Source organism: Plecotus auritus, assembly GCF_963455305.1.
Source record: "Plecotus auritus genome assembly, chromosome: 11".
Lineage (NCBI taxonomy): Eukaryota > Metazoa > Chordata > Mammalia > Chiroptera > Vespertilionidae > Plecotus > Plecotus auritus.
Genome location: NC_137777.1, coordinates 478,699 through 493,511, shown reverse-complemented (window position 1 = coordinate 493,511; position 14,813 = coordinate 478,699). Strand labels below are relative to the sequence as shown.

The 14,813-nt window shown below is 61.4% G+C and overlaps 1 protein-coding gene across 1 annotated transcript; it reads left to right on the top strand.

The window, feature by feature from the left end:
- Window positions 1-312: 312 nt before the first annotated feature.
- SPATC1 (spermatogenesis and centriole associated 1) lies at window positions 313-13,897 on the top strand (the record flags this gene model as incomplete). Its single annotated transcript, XM_080646477.1, has 5 exons — window positions 313-529; window positions 8,488-9,051; window positions 9,169-9,696; window positions 9,823-9,962; window positions 13,568-13,897. The coding sequence occupies 5 exons, from the start codon at window positions 313-315 to the stop codon at window positions 13,895-13,897; spliced, it is 1,779 nt and encodes a 592-aa protein (XP_080502603.1).
- Window positions 13,898-14,813: the final 916 nt, after the last annotated feature.

The following is a 14,813-nucleotide window of genomic DNA, read 5'->3' as shown; positions in this document are numbered from 1 at the left end:
GAGTAGAACGGCCTTAATGAGCTGACCGGACAGGGCCAGGTAAGCGTCCTGACACAGAGTGCCTCTGCAGAGGAATCGCGGCCTCCGGGGCAGTGACGAGCTTGCCGTGGGTGAGAGGAAGCTTCACAGAGGGGGTCACCCTGAGAGTAAAGTTGTCTAGACAGCCTCTGACCTCACAATACCCACTGGGCCAGCCTTGCAACTTGCAAACTCTGGCGCCCTCCTCCAGGCCGGGCAAGGCCCGGGGCCCTGGGCAGCCTCCAGGTGCAGTGCCCCCTCCGGTGGGCCGCGCCCTTCCCGCTGCCCTGGGGCATGTCTCTACTCACCAATTATGAGGGGCTTCGGCATCAGATCGAGAGGCTGGTGCGGGAAAACGAGGAACTGAAGAAGCTGGTGCGGCTCATTCGGGAGAATCACGAGCTTAAGTCGGCAATCAAGACGCAAGCAGGTGCCCTGGGCATCAGCGGGTTCGGCAGCGGGTTCAGCAGCGGGCTCGGTGAGGCGCCAAGTGGACCTTCTCAACGCCAGGGTAACTATCCGAGGCCTGAAGTCAAGGAGAGCAGGAAGGGAAAAGGGTGAGGCCGCAATAAAGAGGAGAGACTATGCCGGGGGTCTCGGGAGTCCCGGGGAGAAGGGCATATCAGGGGTCCTCAAACTTTTTAAACAGGGGGCCAGTTCACTGTCCCTCAGACCGTGGGAGGGCCGGACTATAGTTTAAAAAAAAAAAAAAAAACTATGAACAAATTCCTATGCGCACTGCGGGCCCGGGACACGTCGGCTGCTAAGCAGGACAGGCAGCGGCACCCGGCGGGCCGGATCCATGTCCTCGGCGGGCCGCCTGTGGCCCACGGGCCGTCGTTTGAGGACCCCTGGTAGATAAAAACACACAGGTAGGCAGTGGCCCCGCCAGGTGAGGGAAGGGTAAGGACACAGGACCCTTAGAATCAAAAGGCAAAAGTGGGTACCAGTCCCATCCACCAGTCCCACACGCCTCCCTCGAGCTAAACTTCCCAACAGCTCCATACACGACGGATTTCCCAGCTCTGGAATCCAAATGTGTAGGATCCGACATGTCACTGACGCTCAGCCTCCCATTCCTCTCCTCCGTCCCTCCTCCTCAGCACCCCTGTCCCTCTCCCCCGTTACTCTCCCCTCAGAGATGGTCAGTAGGCGATGGACAACCCAAGTCCAGAAGCCAAGGGCAGAAACCAGGACGGAAGCTGGAGGTGTGGGACTTAGTGGGCCACAGAACCCTGGGGCTGGAGATGGCCAGAGTCGGGCGAGACAAGATGGGGCAAAGACGTTACAGGTGTTTTCAGAAGAGCAGGTGACGTGATGGCCTGTGGCGTGCAACCTGGAGCTTAGGGGCTGAGCCGGGAGGGCACTCAGAGGCCAGGAGACCCAAGCGGCCCCATAGCTAGCTGAATGTGGTGGCAGGAAGGAGGCAGGTGCCAGCAGAATGGAAAACGGTGGGCAGAAAGCGGTTGGCGTTAAAGAGACTAGAGAGAGGATTTCTGGGGGTGCAAGATCTCGGGGTGTGGCAACAGGAGTCAGTGGCTGTCACAGTGTGTTGGTAATGGTTCTACAGGGCTAGGAGGTGCTGAAATGCCCGCCCCTCCTCCTGCCTTACAACCTCCTTCTTGTCCTGTCACTCAGCCTGCGGGGGTGGGGGGGGGGCCCACTCTGCTCGCTCAGGTGTGAATCGGCTCCTTTCCGGAGAGGACGCTGCTCTTTGCGTCTCTGCCCTGAACCCCACAGCCCCCTTGGCAGCGGCCCGGCACTGCTGTCGTAGAAAGGGCACAGGTGCCACATCCTGCTGAACCTCTGCGTCCGTTTGGGACGGAAAACGCTTCTCTTTCTGAGTTCCAAGAGCACCTTTAGCCCGCCTGGCTCAGCGTAACCACTGCTGCTTCCAGGCGGCTCCGGGCCCTCCGCCCTCAGCCAGCCTGCCCACTGCGGGCCTCGGCCCTCTCCTAGAAGCGGGGACACCCCCCCACCCCAGAGGCGCTGGCAGGCCCACTGAGTCCCTGGAACGTAGCTCGCTCCACACTCGACACATTTCTGGTTCAGAACTTGTCCTTCCCACCAGGATGCTAGAGCCCTCAGGTGGGGCTCCTTCCCCAGTTCCAGCTCACAGCCTTCTCTCCTTTCCTCTGGGAAAGTTACCGACCCGCTGGGTTCCCTGCCACCCACCCTGGCTGTGGCACGGGACCCGTCCAACAACCGTCCCCGCTGACTGATCACAAGCACACAGGCCCCTTTTTTTGAGAGGTTCAGCGGCCCCTCACTGCACAGGGAGGTTCAAGGTTGAAGAAATCTCATAGTTTAAGAAACTAGATTCTGCTTTCTCACCCCCAGGCTAACCAAGCAAGCCTTCTCCTCTTAAATTTGATTCTTTTTTTTTTTAATACGGAGCACTTCACGAATTTGCGTGGCGTCCTTGCGCAGGGGCCATGCTAATCTTCTCTGTATCATTCCAGTTTTAGGATAGGTGCTGCCGAAGCGAGCACTTAGGTTTGGTTCTTAATAAAATCCTGGGCCACTTCTGGTTTTCCAGCTCCTGGAGGGTCAAGCTTAGGGGGCTAAGACAGGCTTTCTGGAGGTGAGCCCAGTCAGCTAGTGGCGAAGGGGGCAGCGGACGTTCCAGGAGGAGGAGCAACTTGTGGAAGGTCTGGCCTTGGAGGTGCAGGAATGAGAAGCAGATCAGTGTGGTGACAGCCAGGGCTCCGTGTGTGGGGGTGTGTGTGTTGTGTATTGAGTGTGTGGTCTGTGTGTGAGAGGGTGTGGGTGTGGGTATTGATTGGGGGGGAGACAATGAGCATGTGTGATGTGAATGACCTGTTGTTTCAGCCATTAGCACATGTGTGCAAGCATGTGAATGTGGGGTGCCAGTGTGTGTGGTCCATGAATGTGTAGTGTACAGTGTGACGTGTATGTGTATTGTGTGGCATGTGTATGCAGTGTGTGGGGCAGGTATGTGACTAGGGTGTGTGGTACATGTGTATATGAGAACTAGTGACCCGGTGCACGAAATTCGTGCACATCAAAAGGGAATTAATTAGAGGAAATATTTTAATATTGCTATTCGCCCTTTCTCTATAATAGAAGTGTCAGAGATGAAAGGAAATTAGTAAAATGTATATGAAAATCTTCCTCTTGTCAGAGTCTGGGGTGCACCACGGGAACCAGAGTCAAGTCCCCACCCACCCATGTGTGCCTCGAAATTGCGTGAGACCCAGACCCAGCTGGCCCCTCCCCGATTGGGCTAGATGCAGACCCAGCCAGCCCCACCCCCATCAAGCCCTGCTGGGCAGGGGGTGCAGCCTGAGGTCCCCTAGCGCAGGCCAGGGGCGTGGCCTGAGGTCCCCCCCGTCAAGCCCCGCATGGCAGGGGGTGCGGCCTCAGGTCCACCCACCTGGCACCGGGGTGGCGGGCACAGCCTCAGGTCCCATGGCCCAGTGCCAGAGCATGGGGCATGGCTTCAGGTCCCCTGGCCTGGTGCCAGGGTGGGGGGCACAGCCTGAGGTCCCCCAGCCTGGTGCTGGGGTCGGGGGCACGGCCTGAGGTCCCCTGACCCAGCCCAGCACCACACAGCCGCAGGTCCCTGCTGATTGCTCCTTAAGGCTCGTTATGGGAACTCGGCCTCCACTATGGGCACAGCCATCTTGTTATGGCATTATGGTCAATTTGCATATTCCCTCTTCATTAGATAGGATGTGTGTGTGTGTGCGTATGTGGTATATGTACCTTGAGAGAGTTGTGAGCGTGGGAAAGTGTGTGTGCTATGAGTACATGAAAGTGTGCTATGTATGGTGTGTGTGACTGTTTTGTGAGTTGTGTGATAGTGTGTGTGTGTTTTTATGTGTGATATGTATGAAGGTGTGTATTTATGCTGTGTGTGCTAATGTGTTTGACGTGTGTATGTGTGTGGGGTTGTGTGTGTGTGTTGGGGCCAACGAGAGGTGAACAGTGCAGCTGGAGAGGTCAGCAGGCATCCGTTGCCAAGGACGCGAGTGCCGCCACGCTCAGGAGCTCGGCCCTGTTCCTAAAGGCAACAGGCAAACACTGGTGATGCCTAAGGGAGCGGAGTCATGTTTGTGCTTCAGGAAGACCATCCCGGCTGCTGTGGGGAAATGGAATCGGGGAGAAAGAGTGAGGCGGGGAGAAGGGTCAGCTGAGGCTGTGTGATCGATCACCCAGGTGGGAGAGGAGGGCGTGAACTAGCAGTGAAGAAAAACTGATTCAAGTTATTTTGTAAGAAAACTAGCTGCTTGGATGTGAGGCGTGAAAAAGGAAGTCCAGAATGTTCTGCAGCTCCTGCTGGGGCGGCTGAGTGACTGATGGCGCCCCTTCCTGGGACTAGAGACCTCTCCATGCCCAGTCCTAACCCTAACCCTAACCCTAACCCTAACCATAACCATAACCCAGCAAATCCCAGCCCTTACCCTAAGCCAGCTAATTCCAGCCCTAACCCTAACCCTAACCCTCACCCTCACCCTAACCCTAACCCTAACCCTAACCCTCACCCTAACCCAGCCAATCCCAGCCCTAACCCTAACCCTAACACTAACCCAGCCAATCCCAGCCCTAACCCTAACCCTAACACTAACCCAGCCAATCCCAGCCCTAACCCTAACCCTAACCCTCACCCTAACCCTAACCCTCACCCTAACCCAGCCAATCCCAGCCCTAACCCTAACACTAACACTAACCCAGCCAATCCCAGCCCTCACCCTAACCCTCACCCTAACCCAGCCAATCCCAGCCCTAACCCTCATGCTAACCCAGCCAATTCCAGCCCTAACCCTCACCCTAACCCAGCCAATTCCAGCCCTAACCCTAACACTAACACTAACCCAGCCAATCCCAGCCCTCACCCTAACCCAGCCAACCCCAGCCCTAACCCTAACCCTAACCCTCATGCTAACCCAGCCAACCCCAGCCCTAACCTTAAGCCTAAGCCTAACCCTTGAGTTGCCCCCGAGGCCCTTTCTGGGCCACTGCCTCACCCTGCCTGTTTTCCTTGTGACTGGCCTTCCTCATGGGGTCAGGCTCTTACTCTCGATCTCCTCTAGTGAACTTGGCCCTCAATTCCTCTTTCTGGCCCCACCCCCCTTCTCTTGCCCTGGACTCTTGTGCACAGCTCTCCCTCCTACACCCTCCGGCCAGAGCTCTAGCCCATCCCCATTTAGGAGGAATACGGGGTGGGGGGGGAGTGCTTGTGGGTGCTCACAGAACATGTGCCAGCCCTGCCCCCCCAGCCCAGATGGGAAGAAAAGGGGTGAGAAATGGGGGCGGGGGACAGCTCTTCCCAAGCTACCACATTGTGGCACAGAACTCCAGGGGCAAAATCCTAAATTGAACCCTGACCTTTCAGGCTGTTACCCAGGTGCATTAGTCAGGTAGGAAGCGAGACCATCATTTAACACTTTGCTCGCTCAGTTGACAGCTTTGAATGACGTTGACATGCCAGGACGCGGGCTCTCTCTGTGCTCTTGGCCAGGGTGAGCCTGGGAGAGGGACCTGCGGTTTGGGGGGAAGGGGACGCCTTCCTTCTATTTGGGACGCACTGACTTTCGGACATTCGCAGGACGTCTGTCCGTGTGGTCGTTAGGGGCCTGAAGCGCAGAGGAGGGGTCAAGGCCAGAGAGAAAGGATTCTGTGTTGATGACTGAAGCTGCAGGAGGCGGCGAGAGCATCTGAGGACAGAGCACAGTGAGAGCAGAGGGAGGAGCCAGTCCCGAGTCAGGGCAGGTGGGGACCCGGCAAAGGCACACGGGGAGACGCAGCCCCAGCCGTGGTGCCGCTGGGGAATCCAAGAGACAGCTCCCAGGGGCAGCGGCGGCAAACGGAAGCCGAGGAGAGGGCCCGCAGGGAGCGTGCTAGCGAGCCCCGGCCTGGCCCGTTGGCTCAGGGGACAGAGCGTCAGCCTGCGGACCAAAGGGTCCTGGGTTTGGTTCCGGTCAAGGCCCTCGTCCGCGCGTGTAGGAGGCAACCGATGGACGTGTCTCTCTCACATGGATGTCGATACTTCTGTCTTTCCCTCTCCCCCACTCTCTCTAAAAGTCAATGGGGAATACCCTCGAGTGAGGACTGAAAAGAGACGAAGAAGAAGGCTGGTGACTTGGCGTCATGGCCTTGCCGGAGCGATTGGGCGGGAGAGGCCAGGATGAGGGGAGAGGGAGTGAGAACAAGGGGAGGCTGCTTTTCACGAGGCACCGAGAGTGGCTTTTCAGGAGCGCAGAGACCCCGAGTTTGCTGGTTTGGGGGGAAGGAGCCAGGGCATCTAGGCAGGCAGGGCGGGAGGACGCCAGGTGCAACCAGGACTCCAGAGCATGACGCCGCTTTCTCCGTAAAAATGTCTTCCTCTGAGAGCGGGAGGGGCGGGGGGGGGGGGACAGAAGGACGGGGAAGCGAGGGACGGAGGGGAGGAGGCAGGGGAAGGGCCTGGGCAGAACGGCTCCCTGTGCCGAGGCCCAAAGGGGCGCATCTGCGGGTCCTAAGGCAGCGCCCCCTTCTCCGGCAGCATTTGGTGGGGGGAGGCCCGCGCTGAGGCAGCTCAGCAAGAGGGGGGCCTGCGGAGGGACGTGGGGACGGCTGGGCTGCTGGCTGCAGAGGAAACAGGCCACGTGGCAGGGCTATGAGTGCGATGGCCAGAGTGGGTGACCCGCCCGGGGTCAGAGAGGGTGACCCGCCCGGGGAGTCAGAGAGGGTGACCCGCCCGGGGTCGGAGTGGGTGACCCGCCCGGGGTCAAAGAGGGTGACCCGCCCGTGGTCAGAGTGGGTGACCCGCCCGGGGTCAGAGTGGGTGACCCGCCCGGGGGTCAGAGTGGGTGACCCGCCCGGGGGTCAGAGTGGGTGACCCGCCCGGGGTCAGAGAGGGTGATCCGCTGGGGGTCAGAGTGGGTGACCCGCCCGGGGTCAGAGAAGGTGACCTGGGAGTCAGAGAGGGTGACCCGCCCGGGGTCAGAGAGGGTGACCCGCCCGGGGTCAGAGTGGGTGACCCGCCCGGGGTCAGAGTGGGTGACCCGCCCGGGGTCAGAGGAGAATGAGGGCTGGGGCTGGATTAACTCGCAGGTGGAGGGGGGCGGCCCTGTGGGACCAGGAACCACCAGGACCCCATGAGGGCTCAGGCCCTCCCCTCAGCGTCCTCCTCCCTGGGCCCCAGCGCAGGCCCCTCTGTCTCTTCAGGACCCCCTCCCTCAGGCCCCCCATCTCCCCTCAGGACCCCCGTCTCCCCTCAGGACGTCTCCCCTCAGGCCGCCCCTGGCCCCCTCTCCCTGGCCCCCCTCCCGCTGCTCAGGCCCCTCAGAACTTGGCTAGAGCCGCCTTTGCTCACTGTCTACCTTCAGGGCGTCCCGCCTCCCCATTTGGTCCGCAGGCGTCGGAAGCGGGCGTCCTCCCGTCCAGCCGCTCGGGCTCCGCCCCGCCCCTAGCCCCGCCCCATGCGGAGCCCCGCCCACCCGGACCAGCCCTGTTACTATAGCTCCGCCCTCACCGCGGGCCCCGCCCCTCGCCGTAGCCCCGCCCCAATACTCTAGCCCCGCCTCCATAGCGGGCCCCGCCCCGTGTACAGCCATGTCTATCTGATTTAGCTCCGCCCCATGGCGGGCCCCGCCCCCGCCTCTAGCCCCGCCCCGTGCAGGGCCCCTATGCTACCTGGGTCTCTGCCAGGTCAGGGCCCGCCCCTCCAGCCACCTTGTTGCCCGCTCTGTCCCTGCATGGACCGGGGCTTCCGAGGCCGGAGAGGCCGCGGGAGATGGGCAGACCCGGGAGGGACCACGTGGAGGCGGCTGCAGCCCAGTGGAGGCCGGTGGGGGACGGACGTGGTGTGGTGGAGGTCAGGACAGTGCGAAGGCGCGCCCCGACCTGACCTGTGCAGTGAGGATGGGAGACCCGAGGGGCCACTCCCCATCCTGGTCTCCCGGGAAGGACGGAGTGCCCCGCTGGGAGCCCTGGGGACAGTGAATCCCTTCCGTTAAACTGTTGAAAACACTGTAAACGACATTTGCAAATCTAAAGCACTGGCCTCCCTTTTGAACCTAAATTGTCCGCGGTAACAAACAGTCCTCCTTGGACACTAAGTAATTCGTACACATCAAATAAACATGTAAATGCAACGAACCTAAAATTCTCTTTATGTTTCTGAAACTGTCCTAAAACCCAGGAGATTTCAACTCACACATCTAAATCAATTACTTATCAATGACAGCCCTTGGCCGGGGCTCAGTGGTTAGAGCATCGGCCCACGGACTGAAGGGTTGTGGGTTCGATTCCCAGTCAAGGGCACGCACCACACGAAGCTTCACACCTGTTCTAGCTCTGGCCTCCCTGAGGGTCCCCCCACCTGGCGAGGTGAGGCTCAGAGAGGTTGGTCATCTCCTCAGAGGTAGATGGGCACCTGGGTCCAGGCCCTGCCACCCTCGGGAGAAAGCCCTCTGCCCCGGGGGCCCAAGGGGGTCTCAGTGCTTTCTCTGTGTCCCCCAGGTGTCTTCCTGCCCCCGGCCCCAGCCGCAGCCAATGAACCTGTCCTGGACGAAGTGGGGATTGTGGGGCTGCCGTCCACGGCCGACATACTGAACAGCCCCCAGCTCAGCCCCACCGCAGGCCCCATCAGCATGCTGCTGCCCTCCCCAGGGCCCCTGTCGCAGAACAGCACGCTCGCCAGCCTCCTGAACAGCCCCCTGGGCAGCCACCTAGCCAGCTCCTTGGCGATGCCCGTGCCGAGCGCCATCGCCAGCTCTCTGGGCCTGCCCTCCACCGGCTCCCTGACGCCACACAGCCACCTGAGCGGCTCCATGACGGTGTCCCCGGCGGGCACGCTGACCAGCTCCATGGGCCTGCCTTCGACCGGCCCCCTGACGCCAAGCAGCCCCCTGGTGGGTCCCCTGTTCACCTCCACGGCTGCCCCTCCAGGTGTTTCTCAGAACCTTCTGGCCAACCCTATGACCAATGAGGCCCCCCGGGTGCGGCTGGCAGAGCCCCTCCAAGGATCCGCCTCTGGACCCCATCCCTCCGCGGGCGCTGCGGGGCCTGCTGCCACCGGCAAAAGTAAGTGGTGGGTGCGGGGGGGGGGGGGGGGCGGGGAGGGACTCCCCAACAGGCCGGTCTCTGGTCCGACCTCGCCCTTACCCTCCTCCTCTCCTTTCTGCCCCACCTTGTCACCAGTCCCACTCTCCACCGAGCACCCCCTGCCGACCCAGGACCCCGAGTCCTTCAGCATGACGTTCGTGGGTGGGCCCATCCAGACCTCCACCCCTGTCGGCGCCGTGGGCACGCCAGGCTCCGTGACCGCCTTCTCCTTCAGCACCTCAGAGGCCCAGACTCAGCCGGGTCCCCCTCAGGGACAAGCAGCGGCTGCCCTAGTCCCCACCACCCCAAATGCCTCCCCCACCGTCCTCTCTGCCCCTGATCCTGCTCCCCCAGCTGCCACCAGTCACAGCCCCTCAAACACCGCCCACATCGCCCAGGGTACCACCCACTCCGCCTCCGCCACCGGAGTGAACCACTCCCCCACCCGGCCCGCACCTACCTCCCACTCCCCGCCACGAAACCCCCTCTCCCCACCCCGAACCTCCTCCTCCCCTGCTTCGGTCAACGGCCCACGCGGCCCTGAAACGGTTCGGAAGAGCATCCTGGACTTGGAGCGGAAGCTGGCTCACCGCAAGACCAGCAAGTTCCCTGAGACCCCCCGAGGTCGGTGCTGTCCCGGGGTGGACTCCTGTCTGGGGGCTCCTGGCCGCCCTCGGAGACCCCCGCAGGTGCCTGCCTGGGCGATAGACCACGCCACTGCCCACCCCCTCCACCCCTTGCCGTTCCCAGAGCCGAAGCAGCTGGCCTTGGAGCGGTTGGTGGGCGAGATCGCGTTCCAGCTGGACCGCAGGATCCTGTCCAGCATTTTCCCGGAGCGCGTGCGCCTCTATGGCTTCACCGTCTCCAACATCCCCGAGAAGATAATCCAGGTGTGTGCCTGTCCCCCCCCCCCCGCCCCCCCACTCACAGCCAGAGGGCCTGCCGGCACAGGGCAGGAATGGGGAGCATGCTGGCCCCTGAGGGGCTGCTGGGGGCCCTGCACTCCAGCCAGGTGAGCACAGTGTCACCCAAGGGCACCTGGGACGGAGCAAGGACGGCGCTCTGTCCAAGTGGCCAGCAGTGCCCGGGGCATCTACCAAGCAGCAGGCCGTGGCCCCAGCTGCACCGACTCCCCAGAGAACAGGGCAGGGGAGCGGCTGAGCGTGGTCAGGTCTGCGCATTCCCCCTCTGCCCCTGCAATGGCTCCCAGGCCCCCCCAAGACTGGAAGGGGGCGTGCATGTGGCCTTCCCTGGGGAAACAGCCCCCTGTGCTCCCGGCCGCCTCCTCTAGGCCCCTGTGTCTGTGCACCATCCACCTGGGGGGTGACGGGGCAGGAACAACTTTGGTTCCAGTGGGTCCATCCGTGCCCAGCGACGCACGCGCTTGTCTCTTCCGGTTGTTAAGGGGCCCTCGGTCTTTCATTTGAACGTGGTGCCCTCGATGCTCCCCAAGTCCCCTCGCTGGCTCCGGGAATGTCTGTGACTTCTGTGCGGTGATTTAGTTACCCGGCCGAAGCCTCTTACTCGTTTTCAGGGCTCACTTCCCATGAGCTCAGTTTTCTACGCAGACAATCATTCTGTGCAGTCGTTACGGGAAGCCGACGATGTGGCAACCTCACCCTGTTTCTGACTGGACGAGGAACACTTCCTGTTAAGTGTGATGTGTGTTCCAGGCTTTTAAAAAAATATGTCTATTTTTTTTATCATTGATTTCAGAGAGGAAGGGAGAGAGAGAGAGAGCCATCCATGATGAGAGAGAATCATGGATCGGCTGCCTCCTGCACGCCCCGCACTGGGGATCCAGCCCTCAACCCCTGGGCATGTGCCCTGACCAGGAATCGAACCGGGACCCCCTGGTTCACGGGTCGACGCTCAGCCGCTGAGACACACGGGCTGGGCTGTTTGTTTCTTGGATTGAGTACTTCATTTTATTTTGCATTTATTTTGCTTTTAAATAAAGCATTTAGGGCGGGGGGGGGGGTGGCGGCAGTAAAATCCTGTAACAACTGGTACTATGGAACACCAGCCAGAGTGGACGGCGAGGCGGGATCTAGGGCAGAGGGAGAGGTTCTGTTGCTCAGCAGCTGGCGGGGAAGCCGTCTCAGAGCCGCCACAGCCCTGTGTCTGCCACCCCCCCCACCCCCGCCGCCTGCCTCGGACAATACCTGCAGGGTGGACGAACCCAGCCCTCGCCCTCTATGGCCAGACCCTGTCCATCCCCTACAGTGGTCAGCTTGAGCATTTAAAACCACAGAGCCGCCCTGGCCGGTTTGCCTCGGTAGATAGAGCATTGGCCTGCAGACCAAAGGGTCCCGGGTTCGATTCCCGTCAAGGGTTGCAGCTCCTCCCTGGCCCGGGCCCTGGTCCAGGCGCGTGCAGGTGGCAACCCATCGAAGTGTTTCTCTCACATCAATGTTTCTCACTGTCTCTCCCTCTCTCTTCCACTCGCCCTAACAGTCAATGGAAAAAATATCCTCAGGTGAGGATTAACAAAATAAAAATATTAACTAACTTTTAAAAAACAAAACCAGCCGAAACCGGTTTGGCTCAGTGGATAGAGCGTGGGCCTGCGGACTGAAGGGTCCCGGGTTCGATTCCGGTCAAGGGCATGTACCTTGGTTGTGGGCACATCCCCAGTGGGACGTGTGCAGGAGGCAGCTGATCGATGTTTCTCTCTCATCGATGTTTCTAGCTCTCTATCCCTCTCCCTTCCTCTCTGTAAAATATCAATAAAATATATTTTTTTAAAAAAAAACCAACCCCCCCACAAAGCCCACCAAGAGCCTCCGTCCCTTCAGGACAGGGCCCTTCCTCCAGCTCTGCTCTCAGCACCTTGGGTGGGGGGCATGCCCACTGCTCCCCGACCCAGGGTGCTTGTCCTGCTCTTCCCACATGCTCTCCGCTCCACTCTTAAAGGGTCACTTCCTTGGGGCAGCCCTGGCCTTGTCTCTCCGCCCACACGGCTCTCCAGGGCCCAGCACCCTGCAGGGTGGGGGCTCAGTCTGGTCCCCACTGACCTCCTGCTCCTGTCCTGAGATCCGTGCCCCAGACCTCGCACAGCAGCAGCAGCTCAGCCAGGGCCCCGGGCTGAGCAGGCCGTGGGGCTCCTCCCGGCACGGCCCGCAGCTGTGCACACCCACAGTGCTCCCTGCCATCCTGGGGTGACAGTGCCCTTGCTTACCCTCCACCGTTGGCTGAGCTCCGGAAGTCCTTCCCACTGGGGCCTGGGGAGGAGGCTAGAATCAGGGAGACAGGCTGCCCAGGAAGTGAAGAGCAGAGCCTAGAGCTCTAGTGTCACCTGCCAGAGGTCAGCGGTCACTTCAGCTGAGCCCAGCCCTAAGCCCGGTGCTCTGCTCACATGACCACCTGCGGGGAGGACAGAGGGGCCTTCCTGGAGGAGGCGATGCCTAAGCCTCTTGTCTGAGCCTTCCCATCAGGTAAGGAGCTAGCATCTAGGGCAGCCGTGGGCAAACTACGGCCCGCGGGCCGGATGCTGTTCTATCCGGCCCGCGGAGCCGAAAGAGCGGAGGGTTCTCTTGCTCTCCCCTCCGCTCCTTTACTTTGAATTTATATTAGTTCACACAAACACTCCATCCATGCTTTTGTTCCGGCCCTCCGGTCCAGTTTAAGAACCCATTGTGGCCCTCGAGTCAAAAAGTTTGCCCACCCCTGATCTAGGGAGTAGCTGGAAGGGGGCACGCAGGGCCAGACCACAACCTCGCGGGTCGGCCCTGGCCCCCAGAGCGGGAGCGTGGGAGCCACTGAGGGCTCAGGCAGGGAGACACCCTATCGGACGCCCACGTCCGACCCTTAGTTCTGCGGGCCTGGGGGCCACCGCATCTGTGACAGGTCCATCATGTGCGGGACCCAGTGCAAAGGAACATACAGGGCCACAGCTGAGCACTCGGCAGAGCGCAGGGCCCTCCGAGCCTGCGGTCCTGTGACTGTCCAGGTCATATGTCCAGGAGGCCACAGCAGGAGGCGGGGGGGAGGAGGGACTGAACTGGTGGTGAGATGCTATGGAAGGACGCAGCCACCACCTGGCGAGGGTGATGAAGACCTTGTAGGGGGAGACCACCCCCAGCCACTGCCAGTCCCCAGGCCCGGGCACCAGGAGCAGACACCTGAGGGACAGCAGGACCCGTGCTGGGGCAGCATGGCTGGCTCCGGCCTGGGTGGTCATGTGAGCATGAGAGGTGGGAGTGACTCCAGCAGGGGCCTGTGCAGGGTGCAGAGGAGGCGGTGGTGCCTGGAGAGATGAGAGGAAGGGCAGGGAGCCAGGAGGAAGCCGGGGAGAGCCCCCAAGCGGCTTCTGGTGGGTCAGGCAACCCTGGGGGCATTCGGAGCTCCCTCACTGTCCCTCCAACCCCACCTCCCAGCCACGCTCTCGCTCTCGGTCCTCAGCTCGGTCCTGAGTCCCTGGGGTGATGGATCCGGGGATGGGGCTTAGGGAACCTTTGCCCCTCACCTGACCGTGTCCCCTCCCTCTTCCCAGGCCTCCCTGAACCCCAATGACCACAAGCTGGATGAGGAGCTGTGCCAGACGCTCACCCAGCGCTACGTGAGCATCATGAACCGGCTGCAGAGCCTGGGCTACAACGGGCGGGTGCACCCGGCGCTGACCGAGCAGCTGGTGAATGCCTATGGCATCCTGCGTGAGCGGCCCGAGCTGGCCGTGTCCGAGGGTGGCTCCTACACCGTGGACTTCCTGCAGCGCGTGCTGGTGGAGACGGTGCACCCCAGCATGCTCACCGACGCGCTGCTGCTGCTCTCCTGCCTCAGCCAGCTGGCGCACGACGACGGCAAGCCCATGTTCATCTGGTGACGGCTGCCTGCCCCGCCGGCCCAGGCCTGCCGGGCCCAGCTCCCCCACGCGTAGACATTAAAGATTCCCACTGATGCTGGCCGCTGGGCCTGCCCACACTCCTGGCCGTGCTGCTTCCTTGGGTGGTTCCCAGTGCCCGCTCCCGTTTGCCCGGTCAGTCCTGCCGGCCCTGGGGCAGCTGCCTGGCTGAGGGGGGGATTCAGAAGGCCCCAAGGCTCCCCTTGGGCGCAGCAAGAGGCCCTGAGACTCGGAGGGGAAGAGCAGGAAGCAGGAAGGAGCCGAGCTGGCAGGGAAGGGCTGTGGCAGTGCCTGCACCCCTGGCGCCAAGTGTGGAGCTGAGGCCTGGGCGCAGCGCAGAAGGCAGATTGGACGGGAGAGGAGGATGTGGCTGTGGGAGTTCCTCCCTCTGGACCAGGCAGGGATGAAGGGGGGTTCTGGACCCTCTTGAGGGCAGGGGGACATGAGAGGAAGGGAAGGGAACCAGGAGAAAGCCTTCCGCAAACCTGGGCATGGGTGGCCCAGGGGGGTGGGACCCCTTCCCAAGGCACCGGGGGCCCAGGAAGCAGAGGCAGCTCCACCGGGTGCGAGACCAGCCCCCGCCTGCTGCAGGGGCGGAGGCAGAGGCAGGATGGGAAAGCGGAACAGAGCAGGAGAGCTCGGCCAGCAGGCGTGGCTCAGGGGTTGAGTGTTGACCTATGAACCAGGAGGTCATGGTTCTGTTCCAGTCAGGGCACATGCCCGGGTTGCAGGCTCCATCCCCAGTAGGGGGCGTGCAGGAGGCAGCTGATCTATGACTCATCATTGATGTTTCTATGTCTCTCTCTCCCTTCCTCTCTGAAATCAATAAACATATATATTTTTAAAACATGCTTTAAAAAAAAAAAGAACCTGCTGTAGGGACTGGTTCACAGCTCCA